The 24485-nt window shown below is 38.0% G+C and overlaps 9 protein-coding genes across 9 annotated transcripts; 6 read left to right on the forward strand and 3 right to left on the reverse strand. All coding sequences in view use genetic code 12, as the record gives it.

Moving 5' to 3' along the window:
- Positions 1-1231: 1231 nt before the first annotated feature.
- On the forward strand, positions 1232-2941 carry ABC1 (protein kinase; the record flags this gene model as incomplete). The annotated part of the gene is made up of 1 exon (XM_067689851.1): positions 1232-2941. One exon carries the CDS (start codon positions 1232-1234, stop codon positions 2939-2941), a length of 1710 nt encoding a protein of 569 aa, XP_067551160.1.
- A 177-nt stretch (positions 2942-3118) lies between these two features.
- Positions 3119-6118, forward strand: I9W82_001138 (uncharacterized protein; the record flags this gene model as incomplete). Its single annotated transcript, XM_067689852.1, has 1 exon — positions 3119-6118. One exon carries the CDS (start codon positions 3119-3121, stop codon positions 6116-6118), a length of 3000 nt encoding a protein of 999 aa, XP_067551161.1.
- A 189-nt stretch (positions 6119-6307) lies between these two features.
- Positions 6308-7684, forward strand: I9W82_001139 (mRNA-binding protein; the record flags this gene model as incomplete). The annotated part of the gene is made up of 1 exon (XM_067689853.1): positions 6308-7684. One exon carries the CDS (start codon positions 6308-6310, stop codon positions 7682-7684), a length of 1377 nt encoding a protein of 458 aa, XP_067551162.1.
- Positions 7685-7867: 183 nt separating this feature from the next.
- Positions 7868-8611, reverse strand: RPS21 (40S ribosomal protein uS5; the record flags this gene model as incomplete). The annotated part of the gene is made up of 1 exon (XM_067689855.1): positions 7868-8611. One exon carries the CDS (start codon positions 8609-8611, stop codon positions 7868-7870), a length of 744 nt encoding a protein of 247 aa, XP_067551163.1.
- Positions 8612-9791: 1180 nt separating this feature from the next.
- Positions 9792-10505, forward strand: I9W82_001141 (uncharacterized protein; the record flags this gene model as incomplete). The annotated part of the gene is made up of 1 exon (XM_067689856.1): positions 9792-10505. The coding sequence occupies one exon, from the start codon at positions 9792-9794 to the stop codon at positions 10503-10505; it is 714 nt and encodes a 237-aa protein (XP_067551164.1).
- Positions 10506-17073: 6568 nt separating this feature from the next.
- Positions 17074-18906, forward strand: I9W82_001142 (uncharacterized protein; the record flags this gene model as incomplete). Its single annotated transcript, XM_067689857.1, has 1 exon — positions 17074-18906. The coding sequence occupies one exon, from the start codon at positions 17074-17076 to the stop codon at positions 18904-18906; it is 1833 nt and encodes a 610-aa protein (XP_067551165.1).
- A 320-nt stretch (positions 18907-19226) lies between these two features.
- On the reverse strand, positions 19227-19981 carry SOD2 (superoxide dismutase; the record flags this gene model as incomplete). The annotated part of the gene is made up of 2 exons (XM_067689858.1): positions 19227-19745; positions 19805-19981. The coding sequence occupies 2 exons, from the start codon at positions 19979-19981 to the stop codon at positions 19227-19229; spliced, it is 696 nt and encodes a 231-aa protein (XP_067551166.1).
- A 348-nt stretch (positions 19982-20329) lies between these two features.
- Positions 20330-22198, reverse strand: I9W82_001144 (arginine--tRNA ligase; the record flags this gene model as incomplete). Its single annotated transcript, XM_067689859.1, has 1 exon — positions 20330-22198. The coding sequence occupies one exon, from the start codon at positions 22196-22198 to the stop codon at positions 20330-20332; it is 1869 nt and encodes a 622-aa protein (XP_067551167.1).
- A 546-nt stretch (positions 22199-22744) lies between these two features.
- Positions 22745-24469, forward strand: I9W82_001145 (uncharacterized protein; the record flags this gene model as incomplete). The annotated part of the gene is made up of 1 exon (XM_067689860.1): positions 22745-24469. The coding sequence occupies one exon, from the start codon at positions 22745-22747 to the stop codon at positions 24467-24469; it is 1725 nt and encodes a 574-aa protein (XP_067551168.1).
- Between the last annotated feature and the right edge of the window lie 16 nt (positions 24470-24485).

Below are 24485 nucleotides of genomic sequence, written 5' to 3' on the forward strand. Positions count from 1 at the left end.
TCGTATGTTCGTTTACTTTTATTCCCACTTGCGTACAATGACAAGAGTTCGGCAGGTTGTCAATTGATAGAACATCTACAGATGATAAGGCTGTTCCCGATGTGCTTTTTCTTTTTGAAGACTGAGGGCTTTGCTTGGACTCGCAATAGCGCTACCAATTTTGCTGGTTTTGATAAACGTTTCGCATGTATGGAGACAAAAACCCCGGGGTCATGCTTTTTCTTTTCAATTGTATTTACACCCAGCAAACGTCTGAAACTTCCAAGATTTCTTAACTCTTTCCAAGCTATGTAATGAACCTGGTGGGGCTGTAATTTTTTTTTTTTTTTGGGGGACCCTTTTACTGCAGCGGGAGGTCAACACCCGAACGAGGTTTCTCTGCCCCATTTTTACTCCACCTAATTTTCTTTTTTACTTTTTTTTTCTGCCCCACCACTTCGTACACCCACTAGTCCGCGCGCGTGCGATGAGGGCAGCAGGTAGCGCACAAATGAATCGTTTTTCCGAAAGATCCTCCATTGGAATTATCCCGCTCACCCCCAAAGTTGCACAAAGCGCAATTTTTCTTTAGCTGGTCATGAGTAATATAGAAAGATTTGGATAGCACAATAGTGCGTTGACTTAGAAAGATGCTTGTTACCGAATTTTGAGTAAAGAGATAATGGCTGTGGTTAAGACACAAAAGTGACAAAATATTCTCTGGAAGTAAAATCTAGGCAAACCATTTTTTTCCCTATTGGATTAGAGGAAGATGACGCAATTGTCATGAGCGACAATTGTCCACGTTTTATTCTCATAATTTTACTTGCTATTTAAAGAAATGGAAGTCCGTGGTTGCGCTCAGTCATTATTTATGGATGAGACATACACAATAGCAAACTAAGGCGGGCTCCCCTCTCTTATTGTGCACTAAATAGACACACAAAGCTTTTGTTGATGTTAAAGAACAATAAGTTTAAGCGTGGTTAAATGGTAGCATTGTATATCTTTGTGCTGGGTTTATGTTATTGTTCTGTATTCTATTTGATGCGACACGAGGGAATCCACAAGAAAAAAAAAAAAAAAAATATATATATAAAGAAAAAAAAAATTTTGTTTGCTTTTATAAAATAGCATATGCTTATTCTCGACTTTCCAGTATTTTTTGTTTTTTTTTTCAAATCTCATTAATACTATCTTCTTTTAAGCAAGACTCACTAGACTAATCCCATTACATATTCCTTTTTAAACAATGTCGCTAAGTAAAAGGCTTTACGAAATTGCAGTTGTTACAAACTCATTCCTCAATGTAGCAGATGGATCTGCAAAGATTGTTGCCAAAGATGTGTGTGATTTTTACCACAATAGTAACGTACTAAACACTGTCAAGACTCAATGTGATTCAAGCAAACCAATGTGGGATGAAGCCCAATCCTTATCACTTCAAGCAAGAAGACAAGCTGCTAGAAAATCAAACTCATTTAATGGATTTCAACAAGCACGTGCTTATTCAACTAAATCATTCTACCCTGGTGAAGATGTCAGTCTAGACACAAACCCGTTACCAGTAAACACAGATTTGCCTGTAACTACAAACACTGTTGAACCAGAGAAACCAAAATTAAGAGAATTTGAATTGACCCAGAGTGAGATACCTAGCTCAAGATTAGCAAGAATTTTCCACTATGGATCATTGGCTGCTAATATGAGTTTAAACGCCGCAACTCAAGGTTTGAAGCATTATGCATCTGGAAACACTTCTCCAATGACAATGAAGTCGCTATTCTTGTCACCAAAGAATATCGAGAGTATGGCTAGAAAGTTTTCTAAAATGAGAGGAGCCGCTTTGAAGATTGGACAGATGCTTTCTTTCCAAGATGCATCGATATTACCAAAGGAAGTTCAACAGATTTTACTTCGAGTACAAAACTCGGCTCACTACATGCCACCAGGACAATTGGAAAGAGTTATGGTTGGTGATTTGGGACTTAATTGGCGTGAACGCTTGTTTACTTCATTTGATGATGTTCCTATTGCTGCAGCTTCTATTGGTCAAGTACACACTGCCGTCACCGACGATTTAACGCCAGTTGTTGTTAAGGTGCAATACCCAGGAGTGGCAAATTCTATTGATTCCGATTTAAACAATATGTTGATGATTTTGACTGCTTCTTCCCTTTTGCCAGCAGGCTTATTTTTGGACAAGACCGTTGCAAATGCCAGAGTTGAGTTGAAATGGGAATGTGATTATATTAGAGAAGCTCAAAATTTAATCAGAATGAGGGAGTTTTTGAAAGATGACGAGGCGTTTACCGTACCAAGGGTTTTCCACAATGCATGTGGTGAGCATGTCATCACTATGGAAAGAATGAGAGGTACAGAAATTGTCAAGGGAAACTGGGACCAATCCACTAAAAACTGGATAGCGACACAAATTATGCGTTTATGTTTACTTGAAATTAAGGAATTCAAATTCATGCAAACAGACCCAAATTGGGCCAATTTCTTATTTAATGAAGAAACCAACAAGATTGAGCTTTTGGACTTTGGTGCTGCTCGTGATTACAGTGACAAGTTTATTGTCAACTATGTCAGATTGTTGCGTGCTGCAGTCAAGAAAGATCCCAAAAAGGTTGAAGAATTATCCCTCGAGTTGGGTTATTTGACTGGTTTAGAATCTCCAGCAATGACCCAAGCTCACGTTGATTCGGTTATGTGTTTGGGTGAAGCATTTTCACCAATTGACAACAATGGTCACCCATTCAACTTTACAAAGCAAACAATTACTGACAGAGTTAAAGGAAACATTGGCTTAATGTTGAGTGAAAGATTAACACCACCACCAGAAGAAACTTATTCATTACACAGAAAATTGAGTGGAGTTTTCTTACTTTGTGCAAGGTTAAATGCCACTGTCCCATGTGAAGATTTATTCAGGGATATTATTGGTTACGAGGATTAATGAGTTTATGTAGAATTAGAATGAAGAAAATGAAATGAAGTTTAATAGTTTTTAATAAAGAGTTTACGAATAGAGAGATCTTTTAGGCGCAGCTGCTTAATTCTGTAAAATCATCAGGGGGGGGGGGGAAAAAAATAAAATGATTACGAGAAGTGGTTATTTCATTATATCACTTTAATGTACGAAGACACCAATGATTCGTCAACCAACTCAGAGATTTCCCGATTAATGGATCCGGTGGAACTTGAACAGGCTCCACCGCGTTCAAACACAACCGTGGATGAAAATGACTTGTTTTACAAAGCTCGATCGAATGGTTCTACTCCTCGAAAATTAATCAATAGGCAAAATTCAGTTATACTAGCAAATACTGGGGAAAGAGTTCATCGGTCAGTTACTTTGACACTACCGCAAGATTTCGATGTACTGCAAGAAGCCATCGGCTTTCGACCACAATCAAAATTCAACCAGGCAATACAAGTAGTGAAGCGTGTATACTTCAATGAGGTTTTCCGCAGCGTTTTTAAATGCTCAATGGCATACTTTCTTGCTTCATTGGGTGTATTTGACCGTGCGTTTGATGATTTCCTAGGTCCAACGGATTCCAAACATGTTATTGCTACGGTGGCGGTGTATTTCCATCCCTCGAGGACCAGAGGGTCTATGAATCAGTCATTGGTCTTTGTTGTCATCTCGCTTCTATTTAGTATCACAGTCTCATTGGGCTGTCGTTTTATTTCAGCAGTGGTGTATGTTGGCGGGAAGGACGAGGTGAGTCACATCATTGATCTCATTGTGAGTTCAGTGGCATTGGGCGTGGTTGCATTTATGAAACAAAAGGTGAACAAACAAACATTTAATACCGCTTGCTCACTAGCCTGTATAACTATTGTCTCGTGTATTGTTAAAGAGGGCAGTTCAAGCTCTGGCAGTATACCAACTGAAAGAATTGAAGCGACGTTTAAAGTGGTGGTGACTGGCTGTTTCATTTCTTTTGCATGTTGCTATTTGATATGGCCAGTGAGCGCAACAAAGGAACTCCAAAACACATTGAGTGCCTCTTACAAGAATTATTCAAAGGTGTTGTTAGTTTTAACGAGGCGATTTGTGGCTGGTGAACAATTGAATGCCAAAGATGTAGCCTTGATTGATCAATTGAAAAAACACGTCAAATCGATGGAGCTGAATTTGGAGGAGACAAAGTATGAACTTTGTGTGGTGGGTAAGGAAGCTGAATGGGAACATTACAAGAAACTAGTGCAATCAACTATATCATTAGCACGTCATTTGCAAGCATTAAGTTCGGCTACAAGTATGCAGTGGAATTTACTAAATGACACTGCAGGAGATAAAAGTACCACAACTACTTTAAGGAGCTACAATGGCGATGATTTCTCAAGCGCTTCGTCTTTAGGTCCATTTAATTCAACGCGCATTGAAGAGACTGACATGGGATCATCACTACAACTTTTCGATTTGTTTGTTTATCATTTGGCACCATCAATCAAGTCATTAGTGTTTACAGTTAGAGATGTACTCAACAGTGTACCGATAGGCAGGTTTGTTGATGCCGAGCTAACGGATTCAACTAATTATCAAAATGCATTGAATAGTGCAATAAACATGTACCAAACGCGACAGGTTTCATCATTTGAACATATCTATAGCCAAGAGTCATTTACAAAGAGCGCCAACTTTGATTTTAAAGCTGATCAAGAGGAAGTAGCAGCATGTTGCGGCAATTTTGCCACCCTTTTATCACAATTTGCCAGTGAGATGCTTCAGTGTTTGAAATTGTTTGACAAGCACCATGATGCACGAGCAGCTCCTAGGTCTTGGTCATGGATGCGATTCAAACGAGGTAAGTTTGCAAAAGACCACACCAATGACACGAGTCTCCATGCCGCATTAGATGACTTGCGAGATCAGTATGGTATACCAAAAGAAGAACCACAGTTTAATTCTTTTGCAGAGCGCATCAGCTACGGGGTCTGGAACCGCTTAAAGTACTTGAGGCGTGCCGATGTTCAGTATGGTATACGTGTAGGTTTGGGAGCTGCTTGTTTATCCCTTTTTGCATTTATTTCAGACACAAAGCAATTTTTTGAAACTTGGAGACTTGAGTGGGCATTGACTGTGTACTGCATTATGATGAATAAATCATTGGGTGGGACGTCAATGACGGTTAAATGGAGAATTATCGGTACATTTATTGGCGCATTTGTTGCTTTTTCCTCATGGACAATATTTGAAGCAAATGTCTACATCATGGCAATTACAGGTATTTTAATCTCAATACCGTCTTTTTACATTATTCTATTTTGGAAACAGAATAACCCATTTGGAAGATTTATTTTGTTAACGTATAATTTGACGATGTTGTACTCGTACAGTATGCTTCAAAAGGATGCTGAAGATGATTTCGAAGGTGGGGAGAATCCAATAATTGGCGAAATTGCTTTCCATCGTTTTGCTGCAGTATCTATTGGAATTATTTGGGCATTAACAATGGCAACTTGCTTTTTACCAAACAGTGCAAGATCAAGACTAAAGAATGGATTGTCAATATTGTGGTTGAGGTTGGGTGTTATTTGGAATAGTGATCCATTGGAGTATAATACAGACACCATGGAATTAGTAGGATTCAAGGCTGAAGAAGGTACAAACAAGATCTTGTCGGAATGTGAGACTTTATTAAAACAAGCTCCTGTTGAGTTCCGCTTAAAGGGGAAATTTCCCACCCAAACATATGCCAAACTTATCAAAGAAACATCTGCCATTATTGATGCTTTTCAGAACTTGGATTTGTTGATAAAAGCTGACCCCAAGCTCAATAGCAACGAAGAGTACGTGTTGAAGTATATTCAAGTGGAAAGGAATGAAGTTGAGCAGAGAATCTTTTTGGTATTTTACATGATAGCCAGTGCCATGAAGTTGGGGTTTTCATTACCCAAAAAATTTGCTTCTATTGAACATGCTAAGGATCGAATGTTGTACAAATTGAGTGAAATCAGACAACAGCAAGACACTGGACTTGTTTTGCGTAATGACGATTTCATATTGCTATATTCGTATATCTTGGTTGCTTCTACCATCTCAGAGCAATTGGATAAAATGTTGGTCGATATTAAGGAGTTACTTGGTGAGATATCCGAGGATAAATTTAGATTAGTGTAGGGGAGTATAGAATTTGTATAAGTTTTGCAACTATCATAAGACGTGCACAATGTAGAAGAAAAAGAAAAATTGAATGAACAAAGAAAAAGAAAATAACGAAAAGAAAAAGAAAATAACGAAAAAAAAAGGAGGAGATCATATCAATACTCATCACTAACTTGCCACCACACCATCTAAATCATCACAGATATGACACTCAAGATTCCGTCAGAAGTTCTAGATGAACTCCACCCCGCATTGCAAAGCGAGATGATTAATAGATTTGGCACAGACAAGGAGGAAGCATATGACGTTGCTGATTATATAATATTCTTGCTTAGAAACAAAAACACCAAGGAAGAAGTGTTCCAGGAGTTATTATCCCTTCCTGAGTTCCCAGGAGATAAAGATTTCATAGAACTTATTTTTGAAGAGGTTAAAAATCTTCAGCGCAAGTATGACCAAGCTTCAAGTGCTAATAATCGGAGAGATGAATATGTGCCCTCGGCTGTTAATCAAACCAGAGAAGAAAATTATGTCCCCACTGCTGCTAAACCAAGTGCACCACCAACAGGTATCCATACCAAACCTCGTACATCTGGACCTGGTGTTCCTTCTGGACCCAAACGAATGTCGGAGCAGGAGAAACTTGCTTTGAGAAGCAAGAGGTTTGGTGGTGACTCAACCACGCGTAATGGCAGTCACGGCTCAATCAATAAAGGTGGAATCTCAAAGTCAAGGACCAACGATCGTGCAACGACCAAGAGATCAACACAAGTGTCGGACAAGTTGGAGAAATTTATTGCTTCGGGAAATAATGACGAAAGTGGTGTAACAAGGTTTACACCACGTAAGCCAAAGGGAAGATGCCGTAATTTTCCGGGATGTACACTTACCGATTGCCAGTATGCCCATCCAACAAGAGCGTGCTTTGCTTACCCCAAATGTCCTAATCCACCTGGAACTTGTAACTACTTGCATCCAGAAGAAGATCAAGAGTTGATGGCCAAATTGGAAGAATCAAATAAGCAGTATCAAGAACAGAAAAAGAAATACATTGAATTGCAACAAGGAACCTGTAAATTTGGAGCCAAATGTGCCAAAGAGAGTTGTCCCTTTGCTCATCCTACACCAGCCAACCCCGATGCTAAAATTGAAACTTTAGAATTTTGTCCTGGCGGGGTAAACTGTCAAGATAATGAGTGTAAGAAAGCCCATCCAAGAGCCCCAAATGCCAATGTCAAACCATTACCAAACCCCGATGAGCTTGCTTTGGAACAATGTAAATATGGTATGAATTGTACCAATTACAAATGTGTTAGGAGACATGCAACATCGAGTGTTCCTTGTCGTGCTGGTCTTGATTGCAGAAGAGTTGATTGTACTTTTAATCATCCATTTAGAGAAATGTGTCGTTTTGGCGCTGCTTGTCATATTGCCACATGTATGTACCAGCATCCTGAAGGTAGAACCATGGTTCCACATACATGGACAAAGAATTCTCAAGATCAAGGTCAGTATCAAGTTGATGAGCGCCAGTTTGCCGTTGGTGAGGACCAAGTTATGGAACAAGTTGTTCAACAGTAGATGAGATTACGAATGTGTTAGGTGGGGGGAGTTTGAGATTAAGGTGTTGGAGTTCTTTTTTTTTTACTACAATATAGTGTTTTAATATTATGAAGTTTGCAATCCTATAGCGAGGGTTGTCAATAGTTATTGTATAAATGAGTTTCATTGTAGAACAATTTATTCTCTAATTACTAAACTAACTTAGTATCTTTTCTTGAGAGCAGCTTCTTCAGCGTAAACTTCCAATGGAGATGGAGCCAATGGAGTTTCCTTCCACAAGTTAGGAGTCAAGAAACCGTAAGTGTTACCAATAGCAACGAAAGTAGCCTTCAAGGTGTTTTCAGTAGTTCTGGTAGAACCGTTAGATTGAGTATAGACATCTTCAACACCAGCCAATTGCAACAATTTCTTGACAGCTGGAGAAGCGACAATACCTTTACCTCTTGGGGCTGGGATCAATCTAACAGTAACTGAACCACACTTACCAGTGACCTTACATGGCAAAGAGTGAGGTTCACCCAAATTGGTACCCCAGTAACCTCTTCTGATTGGGATGATTGACAATTTAGCAATGACAATAGCAGCCTTGATAGCAGAAGCAACTTCCTTGGCGGTCTTGATACCCAAACCAACGTGACCGTTTGAGTCACCAATGACGACAACAGCCTTCATTCTGGTTCTTTGACCAGCTCTGGTTTGTTTTTGAACAGATCTAATCTTCATGACTTCATCTTTCAATTCTGGCAACAACAAATCAATGATTTGAAATTCCTTGACTGGCAATGAGTGCAAGTAGATTTCTTCAATGGTGGTGATCTTACCAGCCTTCACCAATCTACCTAATTTGGTGACTGGAGTCCATCCTTTTTCTTCTTCTCTTCTTCCTCTTCTTGGTCCTCCTCTTCTTCTACCACCGAATTGTCTTTTTGGAGCTTCTGCTGACATCTTTTAATTTTAGTTTATTTGTCGGAATGTTACGTGGAAAGCCGGGGTGTTGGTTTTCGATCGACAAAAAGTTTTGCTGAAGTAGGCAGGAGGTGTAGATGGCTTAAGGACTGAAATTTTTTTTTTTTTTGATTCTTTTGTGCAAAGCGAGAAGTGAGAGTTGTGGTCATAGCCCTCATTTTTTGGAAGCACGTGATATGAAAGTGTTTTTACCGCAGCGAATTTTTACACAACTCTTACAAGTGTAAAAGTGAACTTACTGGAATGTCTACTTGGTTGACATGGACAAGGTAATTTGTAAGATGTAGCAATAGTTAGATTTGTCGCAGAAACTCTGTCTTCTATTGACTTTAGTTTTTTTCTCCCTGAAAATCCCGGCTCTATTGTGTAACGGTTCGGTCAATGCACGGAGTAAAGTAAGAGAAGAAAATTAAAGTGCGTACACAAATTAGCAAAGCGAATAGTTTCTGGAGGCGCATGACGCCTGGGGATTTAGTTGTCAAAAGTCAGGACATTTGTCGACTGTTTGTCCGATGCAAAGATTTTTGGAGGCGACAGAACGCGTCGCCTTTCTCTGTCAATCACGAGAACTTACAATGGTTTTAATGTTTGGTCTAGAGATTATATTAAGGAGTCACAAGACTTTGCATTAAAAATCAGATGTCGTATTTATTTTTTTTATTTGTCGCATTGTGTGGCAAACTAACTGCAAGAGAATCAAGTTGCACGTCCGAGAGAGTCCGACACAGATCAAATCGACAGGTGTGAAGGCCGTATATAGATAGCTCTTGAAGGTATGAAGACACTGCGTAAACCTCGAATGTAAACACTAACTTACATATTGTGTGTGTTTCTATTATCTCTCTCTCTCTAACTGTTATTGAGGTTTTTTCTATGATTGCTATTTTGATTCCATTTTGTCCTACTTTTTTTTTTGTTTTAATTTAAAAGAATCATTCGTTTGTGAATTTATATAAAAGGGAATTGAATTGGAAAGATTTGAAAAGTCATTTAAACACTCTCTCTATAAGGTGAAGTCAATTTTAGAAAAACTATTAATCTTTATATACACTGTTTCCTTTGAATACATTTATATCACCCCAATTGATAAATCAACTTATTCAATCTTTATATTACCCCTGTGCAACTAATTAGAAACCAAATTTACGAACAAGAAAAAATGGCCAATAGCAACCCACCATCTCACGAACAACTCAAGAAGGACCTTAAAAAGGATGCCGAAAATACCAAAAACAGAGCTGCTGCTGATGTTAATGAATTGAAGAACCAAGGTCAAGCCAAGGCTGAAGAATTGAAGAAGGAAGGAAAAGCTAAAGCTGCAGAATTGAAGAAGGAAGGTGAAGCCAAAGCTGAACAAGCCAAAAAGGCCACTGGTCAAGAAGCTGAGGACTTGAAGCAAGCTAGTAAAGAATTGCTTGAAGCTGCAAGAGAAAGAGGTGAAGTTATATACGATGCTGCTGCTGAAAAGAGTCAAGAAGCTTATGAAGCCACCAGAAAGGAATTGGACCGTTTGGAAGAAGAAGGAAGGTCTTTGCTTGCAAAGATTAGTGCATCAATACAAAGAGGTGCTCAACAATTGGGACAATTTTTGCAAAAATCGGGTGAAAATATCCAAGTTGGTGTTTCTCAAGCAGCTTCAAGAACCGCTGTTGAATTACAAAATCCAGTTGTTGTAACTCAATTGTTTGTTGTAGCAGGTGGTGCTGCTGCTGGATACTTGGGCTGGTTGGAAAGATACAGAATCAGAAGTGACCAAAATGCCGTTGTTGGTATCCATGCTGGTGTCATTACTGGTTTGGTTTTGCTTGATGGTTTCTTGTTCAACAAGTACTACCCACAATACGATCCAAAGAGAACCACCGTTCGTAAGTAGGTTATTGTCTGCACCACCCACCACCACCCTTTCAATTTGATCTTTTGTACCTTACATTGATTTGAATATATATATACTAGTCAGATTAGAGGACGTAGTTTTGATCTCTCTTCTTTCATCAGAGACGAAGGGTTAGCATGTATGGGGATCACATCTCAGTCCAAGTTCGTGTTGAATTTGAATGAATGAGCCAGCGAGTATTTCGTTTCCGATAGAACGTGCATGAAGTCCGCACGAATAATATTTAAAAGTTTCCAAGATATACAGAATGCAAACAATGCTCATAGTATAGTCAGAAACATGTGCCTAAACATGTAAGAAATCATAGACGATCACATCACCATTTTCGCTACTTTGCATAGGGAATGTCATGGTCCCCATTGTACACATTTTGACGTGTTTCTCCACCAAGGATGTCCACCAAGGATGCTGTTCCACCCAGAAACATCCACAATAACCGCAAACTAAGGACGTTAGTTAATTTGCATCTCCAAATGGTTAGTCGGGGTTTCGGAGAATCTTCTGCGACAAATTTTCCGAAAGAAAAAAATCACATGCAAGAGCTAAATCAAGCCTGCACTATTAATTGTTCGGATGTAAAGCAAGTGTTCATAGCACGATACTACGAACACTTCAAATTAAAATATCAACCTGACTGTTTCATTTGGTCTGGATTGAACTTAATTCATTTAAACGAGAGAAAAGTCGAAATTCATCCTCGGCACATTTGTAGAAATCAGACGTCGCGTTTTTGTGTCAAAAGATGTAAAAAGCAGTGTTCAGCCAATCAAACGGCCATAGATGACGCCTCAGTTGTTCTTCAAATTTTTATTTTTAATGCTTCTCTAAACTCTCACATATCCGGTAGTTATTCGATACATTATTGTGTTCGCTAATCGTTTCAAGTAGTGTACTGCCCCCAGCGTATTGTGATAAAAGAGGCTATAATTTTCTTCGGTGCAGATCACAAACTTTACTCACTTTCATGGTGGTACTAAACTAGTGTTTTCTTCACCAAATACCCGGGGTGCACTTGCCATCACCTTCTGAGTGTACGATACTCTCCAAGAAGGAAATTTGCAGCGGATGAATTTGATATAAAGGCGTGAAGTGCAATTGTAGCTCGTAAACGAGCTACTTGAGCAAATTTCTTTGCTCCCTATTTTTTGTTCTTTAATTTCTTCACTTGCATTATGTGGAAGGAGTTATTTCTATTTGTGTAGATCAAGCAAAAAGCGGTTGACATAGTGGTTGTTTCGTTCCTCCAGGGACTGTTTTTCGCTGACTTTGGCTTAGGAGACAACAGTGCAGCTTCAAATAGGGACATTGCGGTAACTATTTGCCTTTAGCTTAAGAGGTTCTACAGGAATTAGAGGTTCAGTCTGTACTCCATCTCAATGCACGGCACCAATCTCACATTTAAGCCATTTTGCAGATTCAAAAGTCCGTCGAAGAAAAGAAAAAAAAAAAAAAAAAAGTGCCGTATAAGCTTTACCCCTTATGCATAAAACTTTCCCGTTTTGTGGAAAAGAGAAGAAAAGTTTATATTGTGATTCGCGAAGTTGGGAAGATAAAACTACCGATAATTAAACCGTGGCGACTTATTGTCAGGTATTGTGTGCAAGAGTTGTGAGTATGATAACAAACTGATACAAGCTTCTTTTTTCTGGTCCATGATCCCTTGCCTTTAGAGCAGGCTTTGTGTGACTAATTGAGAAGTCTGATGCAGGGAGCAGGTGCCTTGGATTAAGATGAAGTCAAACATCATCCATTTGAACCCTCAGATGACCACTGCACTTCTTCGCCTCAGGAAAGCAATTAATGTTGTTCCTTGGCCACACAAAGCCAGAGGTATGCAGGAGTTTACCAAATGAAGGAAACAGAACTGGGTACACTTTTAGGCTTAACTTGCATACGGTGTCTCGCCTTAGAAACGTTTTATAGATTCTTTTCTAAGCCCTTCCATTCATTAATTAGTTGTCTCCCCCTCACACTTTACAAGGCAAGCTTCTGTATACAAACTGTGGGGGAGTTAGTTTGGAGCACTGTATAGTAAATTAAGACAAACGTTTAGGTTGCTATCGTCCAGTTTTGGTATTTAATCTCGACTTCAGTTATTTTGCTTTTGTGACAGAAACTTGACACTTGTGGCTGTGCTATATAGTCTGACGAAGGTCGAGAATCACCAAGAGTGTGACATGTTCCAGCTTTCATACATGTGCCTTTTGCAAAGACTTCTACCCTGAGTTACGCGCTTGCTATATAAAATAATAAGTATATTTTAATTGTTTCTTTTTTGCGGATAAAATTTGATCCGCGTGGAGAACAATAGGAAAAAATGTTTAACTTGATTTGGAAAAAAGAAAAGAGAAAACAATACACTTCCATTGACGTAAGTTGGTATGCGCATTTATGGAACTGTGGCTTCTCAATGGAGCTTAGAAGGGTCCGGCTTGTTAGCTAACTTGGCCCAAGAAAGAAAGAAGACAGTACCATCTCCGCTGTAAGTTGGGAAACCCCTTGAGATCCACAGTATAAGCCCTTTCGGCGAATCTCGGTGCCAGAAAGCAGTCGAACTTCTCTTTTGTATATACAAAAGAATAATAAGATTGCCAAGCCATTGACACAAAGTTTATTGTTTATTCTCTTTCTCTTTATTCATAACCATTGCATATGTCAACAACCTACGTTATTTATTCTCCCTTACAGAAGTGCCCACATGGGCCGGATCCTCCACCCACACTACCGTCTCGTTTTGTGAACCTTAACTAAATCAAACTTCATCTAACTTTCTGGATATCGTCTAATGTTCTCTCGTCTAATCTACTTCCTTTCTAAGAAACACCAAGTTATTGGCTATTAGCACAACCGCACTGGCGTAATCAAGGGAATCGTGGCTTTGGGCTTATTATTGTTGTTGTTTTTTTTTTTTCTCCGCTTTTATCCTCCCCAAGCAAAGCTAAGTGACCGGCAAACACACAAAAACCTATCAAATAGATCTGTATCGTTCTCTGGATTTTTTTATTTATTATTCTTTTGTCTTTTTTTTTTTCATATGAATTAAAAACAATAGAAAATAAAAATAAAGGTGAGGTCACCAACTATTGTTTTCCTCGTTCACTTTTTGTTGCTTACAAGAAAAAGGCACAAGAGGGACTAAAACAAGATTATGGGAAAAAAAAAAATTAACAATGGAATCTTCCAAATAAGGACCCCATCTTTTGTTCCTTGGTGTATTGAGTTTGAGAGCTTATAGTTATGAAAATTAGAAAGAGCTCGCGTTTCAAAGAATAATTTTGTTTTCGAATGGCTCTATTTACTGTTTGAGAAGAGAATCAGTTGTTCTTTCGATAATATTCCGGTAGGTTATGAGCCCTGACCCGCCTCGTACATACAACTCAAAAAAAAAAAGAAGCAATTTTTTTTTTTTTTTTTTTTTTGATTTAATTACGAACGACGGCTTTAAGAGAGAGAAAAAAAAAAATGCCGTACAGCTTTAACTCATCTTGCATCTGTGGCATTTAATCCAATTTTTTTTTATTATCACACAGGAGATAAGACAGATTAGTATATACTTATTGTATTAACGAGGCACCAAACGTTGCTTTATTTTGCTGACTAATTGCCAATGATTGCTATTTTCCCCTCTGTCTCCGGTATTATTTTGCCCCACCCCCACTCCTCCTTCCCCTCGGCTGCATGATGTATATTTTAGACTGTACAGATTGGATCTTTTTCTTGAGATGTACTTTGTAAGAAAACCAATACAAAGTCATCAAATGAAGTGTCATCTCCGAGGGCCTAGTATAGGTATGACATAGTGGCTAGGCTTCATTGACTTCATCATGGACTTATCGGGTGAAATAGTTTAAAAAAAATAACAATAATAGAACTGCGCCCACTCATATTTCTTTTTCTCATTTTTTTTTTTTTTAAAATAGTTTTTTTTTTTATTTCCTTCTCAGAGTTACAAAAACAACTTCAGAACCATTTACGAATCGGAAGAATTCACAGATGAAAGTTAGTTCCGAAATTCACCAATTGTACACTGAAAAGAACAAAACGCCCCCTCTTTAAAAATCGATGTTTTTAACTTTAGATATTATCTCTCCTTTATGAATAATGTCGAAGCGGAGATCGCAAATAGAAGGCTTCATAAGGAAAAGGATTTTGTTATTGTTTACGAAAAAGTTTTTTAGAGTTATGGTGGCTTAAATCGAGGGCAATACTCATGGTGTAAATGTAGGTGGAGACCACTTGCTTAGTATTCGGATGAGGGGATTTGTATTCTACACCCACAAAATGTTAAGGCCAATTAGGAGACAATAAGATGCAAATCGGAAAAATTTTAATGCACTTTTTGATCCACACAGTAATTTTTTAGACAACGTATGCGCATAGTCTAAATTTCTGGTTAGCAATATGTACACGCTGAATTTACAAAATAAATAATAGCACTTAGTAATTCTCGCACAAACAGCACTTCTTTGTGGTTCATGTAGTCACTTAGCATGATGTAAAGAGAGGCTGTACCAATAGCAGACGTGATTAAAGTTTTGAGGTCACGGAAATGTGCCCTTTTTGTCATCTTCGGGTAAAGGATGGAAAAGTTCGAAAGGTCACAAGAGATCTACGAGAAGGAAGCTGTGCTATAATCTGTTTTCAGATGTAGATGATTTAATTTTTTCGTAGACTGTTTGATGGATACTACGTAGGACAAGTTCTTAACCAATGCTCATCTTTCTCACCATCAGTTTGGCTCATGACTAAACGCGAGATACCAAAGTCAATCGTGCATCTGAAAAGAATATAAAGCAGAATCAGAAGTCGTATCTCCTATCCAATTCGATAAATCCAAAGGCGATTTAAAGTTTCAGGAAGGACAAAGTTTGTCAATGATTGTGACCCGGAAAAATGTAAAGAAACGATCGATCAGGTCAAAGAGGAGAACAAGTAAAAGTTGTTTTGTCCCACTAGAGTCATAACCATTTTTTGAAATGAAGTATTCAAGCATAGTGACAAATGACTCGAAATTACCCGCTAAACCAGTTAATATTCGATAAATGGAAAGAACAAAATATGAAAAAAAGTATTTGAAAAATTTGTTCTCTGACAAACACAAAGATGGAAAAAGAAGAAAAAAAAAAATAAGACACGAACCGAACGTAAAACCTTAAATTGAAGAAAAAGAGTTCTCTTATAGGAAAGACGTATAAAAAAAAAGTACAAACCTCATTCACTAATCTAGACACATGCACATATCCGCTTTTGATTTGTCTGGTTTTAGTGTTGTCAGTCGACGCAAGGGGAGTAAGACGTCATCCTACTACTTCTCGGCTTATCCATTTTAGGTAGTAAATCCGAAACTAATAATTTCAGACTTTCTTTTATTCTTTTATTCTTTCTTTTTTTACCGTTCTGCGCAAATGATAATATTCGTTAAGATCAGAGAACATAAGAATGTTTGCTTATTTTGTTATTTTTTTTTGCCCTTTCTATACATTGCTGTGGGCTATGTGATTAAAAGCAGGATTAGACGAAGAAAACGAAAGCGGTTGATTTTACGAAAGTTGGGAATGTATATAATATGGAGGCAACTTTAACCAAGCTCTTTTTAGAGTATCAAGCGTTCCCCGCGCTTATGAAAAAGAGGAGCAATTATACAGCAGCTGCCGAAAGTGTGGCTTGGTTTTAAAAGAAGAAATCGTACAGCATGACGATATTGAATATTGCTAGTGATGTCAGGCGATTATGACTGTGTCATTGGGAGCCAGATGTCGTCATCACATGAGTAAACAAAGCAGCAAAGAAGAAGAAAAAAAAAAAGAAGGCAAAGACAATGAAAAAGAGTCAATCCCTTTGTTTATACACAAAAATGCAGGAAGTGAATAATAATATTATTGTTATTTATTTTATTATATTTTAGTTTGTGCAGTACACGCACAATTTATTTTTTATAATACAATTTAATTAATTGTCTTTCTTTTTTGACTTTTTTTGGTTTGTGTAACAAAGGTAATTTTTTAATTTTTTCTTCACTTACATAATATGAATATATATATATGCATCAGGGGTTATACTTATAATAAAAGCTTTTATAAGGCACTTTTATTTTTTTTTGTGCTTTTTGAGAAACTAGGATGAAGGAATAATATACTTCTTCTTACAGTTATATTCCCTATACTAATTAATTTATGTTTTGTGTACTAGTAGGCTCATTTTTTTTTTCAAATACGTCACAATACTGTGTTTTTGTATTGATTAGTATGTAGACAATGAAAAATTGTCATTCTGTTGTTACATAACAGTCTTTTTATTTAGCTTTGGAGGACATATATATATATATATATAGACACTATTGTTTGCAATTTACACATCATTTTCCTATATCTCTTTTAAAAATTTTCAGTTAGTTTTCACCAAGTCAATTGCACATATAGCTTACCCATAAGAAACAGTCATTTACGGCTATAACACACTCAGTCTCATTACAGTTACAGAAAAAGGACTTGGCGCTTTCATCTGCAAAACTTCACAGCTTGAATAACACCCTAAGCTTCTAAGTCCTATGTTCACTGCTAATTCACCACTCCTTCCATTTAATCGCTTTGACATGCTAGATCCTAATGAATACTCCGATGCAACAAATAATCGAAACCCTCTCTATGCAGTAGACGAGGCTGTCAACGATGCATCTACTCAAGGGTTACCACTAAATACTGCTGTTACCAGCAACTACTTAGTGGATGAAAACCAGTCGGAATTGTTTTCAGATGACTTGACCCCTGCGAGCTATGTTGCAACTGCAACTACCGCTGATGATGTACCTTATTTGAATAACAACTTATACTCACAATCCATTAACGTCAATTTAAACGCCACAACACCACTAACGAGAGTTGATAACACCTCAAGCTCTTATCATGCGCAACATGCTACTACTACTGGCCAATCTATGGATAGTTTATCCTACCAATCTTCATCCCAATACCATTATCCATTGTCGTCATCTGTCTCCTCATCAATCCAATCATTGGATGCTGGTCATCATTCCTCATCCTACAACTTAAACTACCCTACACATTCATCCAGTTTGGAATCTCAATATCCACCACAAGGCACTTTCACGACATCAATGTTTGCTCAACCTCCTCCACTTCCCATCACATCTTCTTCTCCACCTCAATTCACTATCGGTGGTGGTGGCAGCAGCATTCAATCACAATCAGTTTATTTCGATGGACTCAATAACCAATCACTTGGTAGCCAACCTCCATTGTCTGCTGTGTCAAGTGATCAACTCCTGTATAGTAGCTCACCAGGATCGGTTACAACAACTCGTCAACAAATACCAGAGAGCCAACCACAAAAGAAATCTCCCACACAAAGACAACAACGTCGTTCCTCAAGAAAAGAAAAGAAATCACCAAAACTCACAACTTCTATCATACAACATCCTTCTTCACTGAACGAAAAGAGATATCGTATATTGCGTGGGATCTCTGCTGGTGGAAGTAACACACGACCACCTAAAGAGGCACTCCATAGTAATTCAATTTTCTTACCAGTGGAACTCAACTTAGTTGGTGCCGCAGTCGAAGATGTATGTTGTCCTAAATGGTCTAAGCTGGAAAAACAAGATCGTCGTCGTATCATACGTGTTGAACGTATTCAAAATGGTCCTCAATTGACACTCAATTTCAGTGTTGTTGGTAGTGCCAAGGAAAACCCAAAGACTTTACCCCCTCCACCAAATGTTGATGTTGTCGAAGTGTCATGTTTGGAATGTGACGTAAGATCTAATGATGACTACGAATCTCAATCTTCTGACGACGAAACGGGCTTTTCTAAACCAAAAGGATTAAGAAGCAAGAGATTTGTTAATACTGATCCTGAAACTGGTCGTAACTATCAGTATTACATAACATCGGTGGAATTGATTGAAATTGTTGAATTGTTGATTGGTAGTGCATTTAGTGACCCAGCTGAACGAAGAAAAGAAAGAGGTCGAGTGAGATCCAACTTGGTGCCATTCTGGTCTAAAAAGTCAATCAGTGCGCGAATGAGTGAAGTTTCTTCTGTTTCATCAGGTACATCTACAGGCTCAAGCTCCATATCATCAAGGAGAGAAAGCACCGTCTCGTCAAACAGTGCAATGGGTGCACTCCCTACGACTCATTCGTCATTCGACTCCAATTCACAACCCACGAACCAAGATTACCGTCTGGAGCTAGCGAAAAGAATAATGTCATATGATATACGTAAGCCAAGAGGATTCGACAAAGAGGTGAGAATATTGAGATGGGATAAATTGATACCTGCACTTAAACGTGCTTCACTTAGTTATTACACAGAAATTCCCCAAGGTGATGAATTATATGCCCTGTTTTCAAATTTTTAAGAAATTGCCACGGTAAGATCTGCTGTCACACGCTTTATTTGTAATTTAATTTTAAACCTAAAAGTTTGTTTTTGATTTAATCTACTGTTAATATACGTTTTCAATTCTGTATCTTAAACTCGACTTCTTTGGTTATAGCAACAGGTGATGCCCATTTTCCGGAACCGAGAAATTGTTGCAAAAACTGTGGCCAAAAAAAACACTTGTAAATCAAGACTCTACGTGATGTCATGGAAGCTATCTTACACCACCTCCCACACAAGAGCTATCTACGCCTGTAGTCACTTTATAGTTTAAGTATATTCACCGCTACACATTACTCAAAATTCAAATCTTCTTTCAGCTTCTTTCCAGTTAACAACGTTCCATAAAGCCTTGAAGTAATCAGCCTTGACATTCTTATATTGCAAGTAGTAAGCGTGTTCCCATGCATCAATAGCAACTAATGGGATCAAACTTGGGTCAGTGACAGTATCTTGGTTGGCAGTGGTAATGACCTCAATTTGTCCACCATTCTCCTTGTTCTTGACAATAAAAGCCCATCCTGATCCTTGAATACCGGCTAATTTAGCATTGGTGATTTCAATCAATTTGTCAACTGATCCAAATTGTTGAGCAATTTGTTTTCCCAAGGATGAATCTTCACTTGGAACTTGTCCACCACCGGCACTTTGTGGAGCCAAGTTTTTCCACCACAAGCAATGGTTAATGTAACCACCACCGTTGAAGTTGATGGCTTTTTGCAAAGCAACAAGTTTCTTGACTTCACCTTTGGACTTAGCTTCAACTGCACTTTCAATTGACTTGTTCAAGTTGTCGACATAAGTCTTGTGGTGTTTCTAAAATGTCGATGTTAGTATAAATCTTTCATAATTGATTCCTTCTTAATTGTACATACGTTGTAATGGAGATCATTGATTTGTCCACTAATGTGTGGCTCCAAAGCATCCAACTTGTAGTCCAATTCAGGCAAGGAATATTTAGTTCTGATGGCACCAATGGAAGCAGCGGCACCGGTTGGTCTAGCTGCTGCTGAGGTAGCTTTCAATAATGTACGAGTTGAGTATTTGAACATTGTTGTATGAATCAATTGATGTGATAAACTTAGCAATTCAAAAAGAAAAATGTGATTGAAATGTAAAGTTTTCTTTTCCAATTGCCCGCCCATGTGCGAATGGAAAAAAAAAAAGCGAATTTGACCCTTTGTCTTTATATGAAGAGCAAATGTGTGTTTTGTGACATATTGAAGAATTACGTAACCTTACATTACACACACTTTTTCTTTCGGAACTTGCGCTAAACAGTGGATTGCTCTTTAGATTCATGATCTTAGAATAGATCTAAGTTAGCATTCTCCTCCACAAAGATCCTCCACAGTACTTCCTCTACAAGTCAATTGTATATAGTAAATTATATTATGCTACTACATTCTTTCAACAGGGGTAAGACCTAACAAAGTCATACCATTGTAAAGGACTTGTCTGGTAGCAGCATACAAGGCCAATCTCGCCACAGCAACTTCCTTCTCTTGACCTGAGACCCACAAGATATCATAACATTGTGATACAATATGGGACAATGAAAACAAATATGTAACAATGGTCGAAGGTTCCATATTTTTTACAGCTTTTCTAATAGTATCTGGGTATTGAGCCAATGTTCTAACCAAGGAAGCAGCACATGGTTCAACCAACAAGTCAAAGTTTGCAGTCTCCAACTCCTCCTCTGTTATATCATTCTTTCTTTGCATTGAACACAAACGTGAATGAGCATATTGCAAGTATGGACCAGTGTCACCTTCAAATGAAGTCATACGATCCCATTTGAACTCATAGTTCAAAATACGCTTGGATTGGAAATCTTGAATCATGACTGCAGAAATACCAACCAAATCAGCAATCTTTTCTGGATCTTCAATTTGCTTGTACTTGTCTTCATTCTTCTTCATAACCTCATGCATCTTCTCCTTGGTTTCTTGAAGAATATTGTCCAAAAAGACAACATTACCTTTACGAGTAGACATACCTTGAACCATACCAAAGTTTATATGCTCCAAGTTCTTGGCCCATTCGAATCCCATTTGCTTCAAGATTTCAAAAAATTGAGCACAATGTAAGTCCTGTTGTGAAGCAACAACATAAATCATTTTATCAAACTTGTAAGTCTCATAACGCTTAATAGCTTCACCAACATCTCTAGTCAAGTAAAGAGATGTACCATCAGATTTCTCAACCAAGGCTTTGCCCAACTTCTTATTGAACTTGGTCAAGTCAATCAATTTTGCTCCACGATCTACATGAACCAACCCCTTTTCTTCAAACATTTTAGTGGCATTCTTCATCATTTCTTGAGGAACTTGAGATTCACCTGAATAGTAGTCGTAAACAATGTTTAAACGAGCATAGGTATCAACATATTTTTCAATTGAAAGGTCTCTAAATCTTCTCCATATTTTCAATGCAGATTCATCGCCATCTTCCATTCTTCTGAAAAAGGCTCTTGCTTGTTCATTAGTAGAAGATTGGATCTTTTTCTCGTCTTGTTCTGAAGCATCAATGGTACCTTCTTGAGTTTCTCCAGTAGCTTCACTAGTTTCATTTCTAACATCATTATTGATCTTGACGTAAACTTCAAACAAATGGTTAATAGGATCCTTAGCTAATTCCTCTTCTGACCCATATCTTTCAAATCCTACTGCCAATAATCCAAATTGTTTACCCCAATCTCCCAAATAGTTAATTCTAGTAACATCCCAACCAATCTTTTCATACAAGTTAGAAGTGAATCCACCAATGATGGTTGATCTCAAATGACCAGCATGGAAAGGTTTGGCGATATTTGGTGATGAAAATTCAACAATTACTTTTTTACCAACTCCCAATGGTAAATATCCATAATCAGTTTTTCTTTTCAACACATCGGAAATAACTAAATCAAAAAGAACAGACTTGTTGAAGAAAAATTGAAGGAAAACTCCTTGTGGTACAAGATCACTAATAAATTTACCCTTGTTGAATTTCTCTGCCCATTCTTTAGACTTTTCAGTTGGGTTTACACCTTTCAATCTCAACTTTGGAATTGGAACAATAAGATCACCTTGATCTAGTAACTTTGGTGTATCCAAAGCTTGAACAATAATATCCTTATCAATTCCCGAAATACGGTTCAATTCATCACCAATATAATTTCTAAACACATCAACGATATTGTACTCAGGATAAGTATCCTTTGCTGGCTCTGGCTGGCTTAATCCGAGCTTAGATAACTCTTGACTGATAGTGCTAACAGACATCGATCTTGTGAGTGTATAAGGAGTCACAAATCTTGGAATGGGTTTGAAGGTTGTGGATTTACAAAGAAATCTCAAAATTTGCATCAATGAGATGGAAAGTTTAGAAATTTGAAAAATTTTTGTTTCGCACTTTGTTTTTCCATTTTCTTAATTCATTGATTGCATGATAACGAAATTAGTCATTAAATGAAAGACATCATATGGAGGGAGATAAAGGGAAGATTCGATTATTGGAAAGTTCTCCTATAGTTTTGTAAGCCTCGTGTCATGGCCCTTGCAATGGGGCTGTTTTTCTACTGTAAAGTGAATACGCTTGGAGTACATTTCGTCACCGACCCCTCTTTTAGATGTAGAGAGCCTCTCCGGTATCAATTGCAATCACTACATCGCCTAGTGAAAGACTACACAACCTCTGTAGATAAATTCCACTGACCATGGCCATGATTTTTCCTGTCTGCAGCTTTACAGATTCCTATTTTTGTGTTTAATTTTTTCTTTTCAGCAAAAGTGTACTCGTCGAAGCCTGTATCATCACACACACACAACATGGATCTGAAAATAAAGCAATTGGAAGAAATGGGGTTTACCCGTGACCAAGCAGAGTCAGCCTTGCAAAGGGCCAACAATGACATGGAACAAGCGATTGGGTATTTGTTTGGTGATTCGGAAGAACACCATCCAACAGAGGCACAAATGTTTGACGAAGATTACAACAATAACAGGGGCACTGTGGCTATATCCAACCCTCAGGATATTCCACTGTTTCCCCTATCGGAAACTCAAGAGTATGCATATAGTAATGATTGGGGGTCGGAATCAGAGCAACTTGACTTGAATGAGTCTCTCCTTTTTGAAAACCCACAGGTATTTTTGAGAAACAATGAAACGATTCCTGCAGTTGTCCCGAAACTAGCCAACACACCAGGGCGATTTGTGATACCATTGTATGTGATATTTTGCCAAATTCGTGCCTTCAGCGACTTGCTATTAAGTAAAGATGTGAGTCAAGAGTTTAAAGAGGATTGGTTTGCTGCATCAGAAGAAGAGGTAACAAATGATAGCGAATCGTTTATTGCAGCTATCCAGCGGCTCATTGGATTCTTTTCCCCAGCCAGTGAACGTGCATTCATTAGCTCAGAGTGGTTCTACAATAGAGTGTCTGAATCATTTAAAGCACGCGAATTTGAAGATTGGGATGACCTTGTTACTGCTATTGGAAAGGATTTGGAAAAAAATGTGAAGCTGATTTTGGACAAGGACTTTAATCTTCTTAGTTCGTATGCAGCCAGTCAAGAGGGAGAATTGAAACCTTTCAAATGCGTTAATATCGAGAGTGAAGGCAGGGAGTCGACATTGGTGGAATCACTCAGTAAATTGTTCTGGTCTCCAGAGTCATATGCAATAAACGGTATTGCACCTATCTTGGGAATTCAAATTTCTCCCGATGACACAGTGGGACAAGTTTCGGCTTTGAATGTTGAAGAGTCACTTTACCCCGCCCTTTTTACAACCAAGTACAGATCTTTGATAGAGGAGATGGACAAAAAGAGGACTTTAACAGCAAAGAAAAGAACCACAATCACTTCAAGGATTATGGCCTTGAGCTCTTTTGAAGGGAAGAAAATCAGAAGCTTTGTAAACAAGGCAAGGGATTACATGGAGGAAATTGAGGAAAGTGAGGTACATGAGGACCTTTCAAAATTGTCCAACTCGATAAAAAATGAATCGAGTCAATTGAATGAAACTTTAAAACAGATCAACAATGAATATGTCAAATTTGACACTTCTAACCAAGAAAATATAATAGAGGAAGTCAAAAAGAATGAGGAATTGGATATACCGTCAAAGTATCAATTGGTAGGTGTCGTGTTTTCAGATACACACTATGCGTATCGTTCACGGCTTAGTTCTGGAGATCATCAATGGGTGTTATTCCTTGCCGAGACAAATAATGGTGCAGTTATAGATTTCAAAACAACTCCATGCTCTTTTAAAGAGATTAACAGCATTATACATGATGAACCAGCTGACAAATACATCTTTCTAGTTTATGCCGACGAGAGTGCGTTACAAGGAGCTGAGCTTGATCTTCCACCAAGCTTGTCATCATTTTTCACCAAGGACAATGAATTCCTACACAATCAAATAGAAAAGCATGAGCTGAAAAGTAGTGAATTGGAACAAGTTGACAATACATCCTCGGAACGAGTGAGTAGAGAAGACACTGGGGAGGTCAAGTCATACTTTGATACTGATTTAATAGATATGTAGGTACTGCATATAAATG

This window comes from Candida metapsilosis (genome assembly GCF_017655625.1).
Source record: "Candida metapsilosis strain BP57 chromosome Unknown scaffold1, whole genome shotgun sequence".
Taxonomy (NCBI): Eukaryota; Fungi; Ascomycota; class Pichiomycetes; order Serinales; family Debaryomycetaceae; genus Lodderomyces; species Lodderomyces metapsilosis.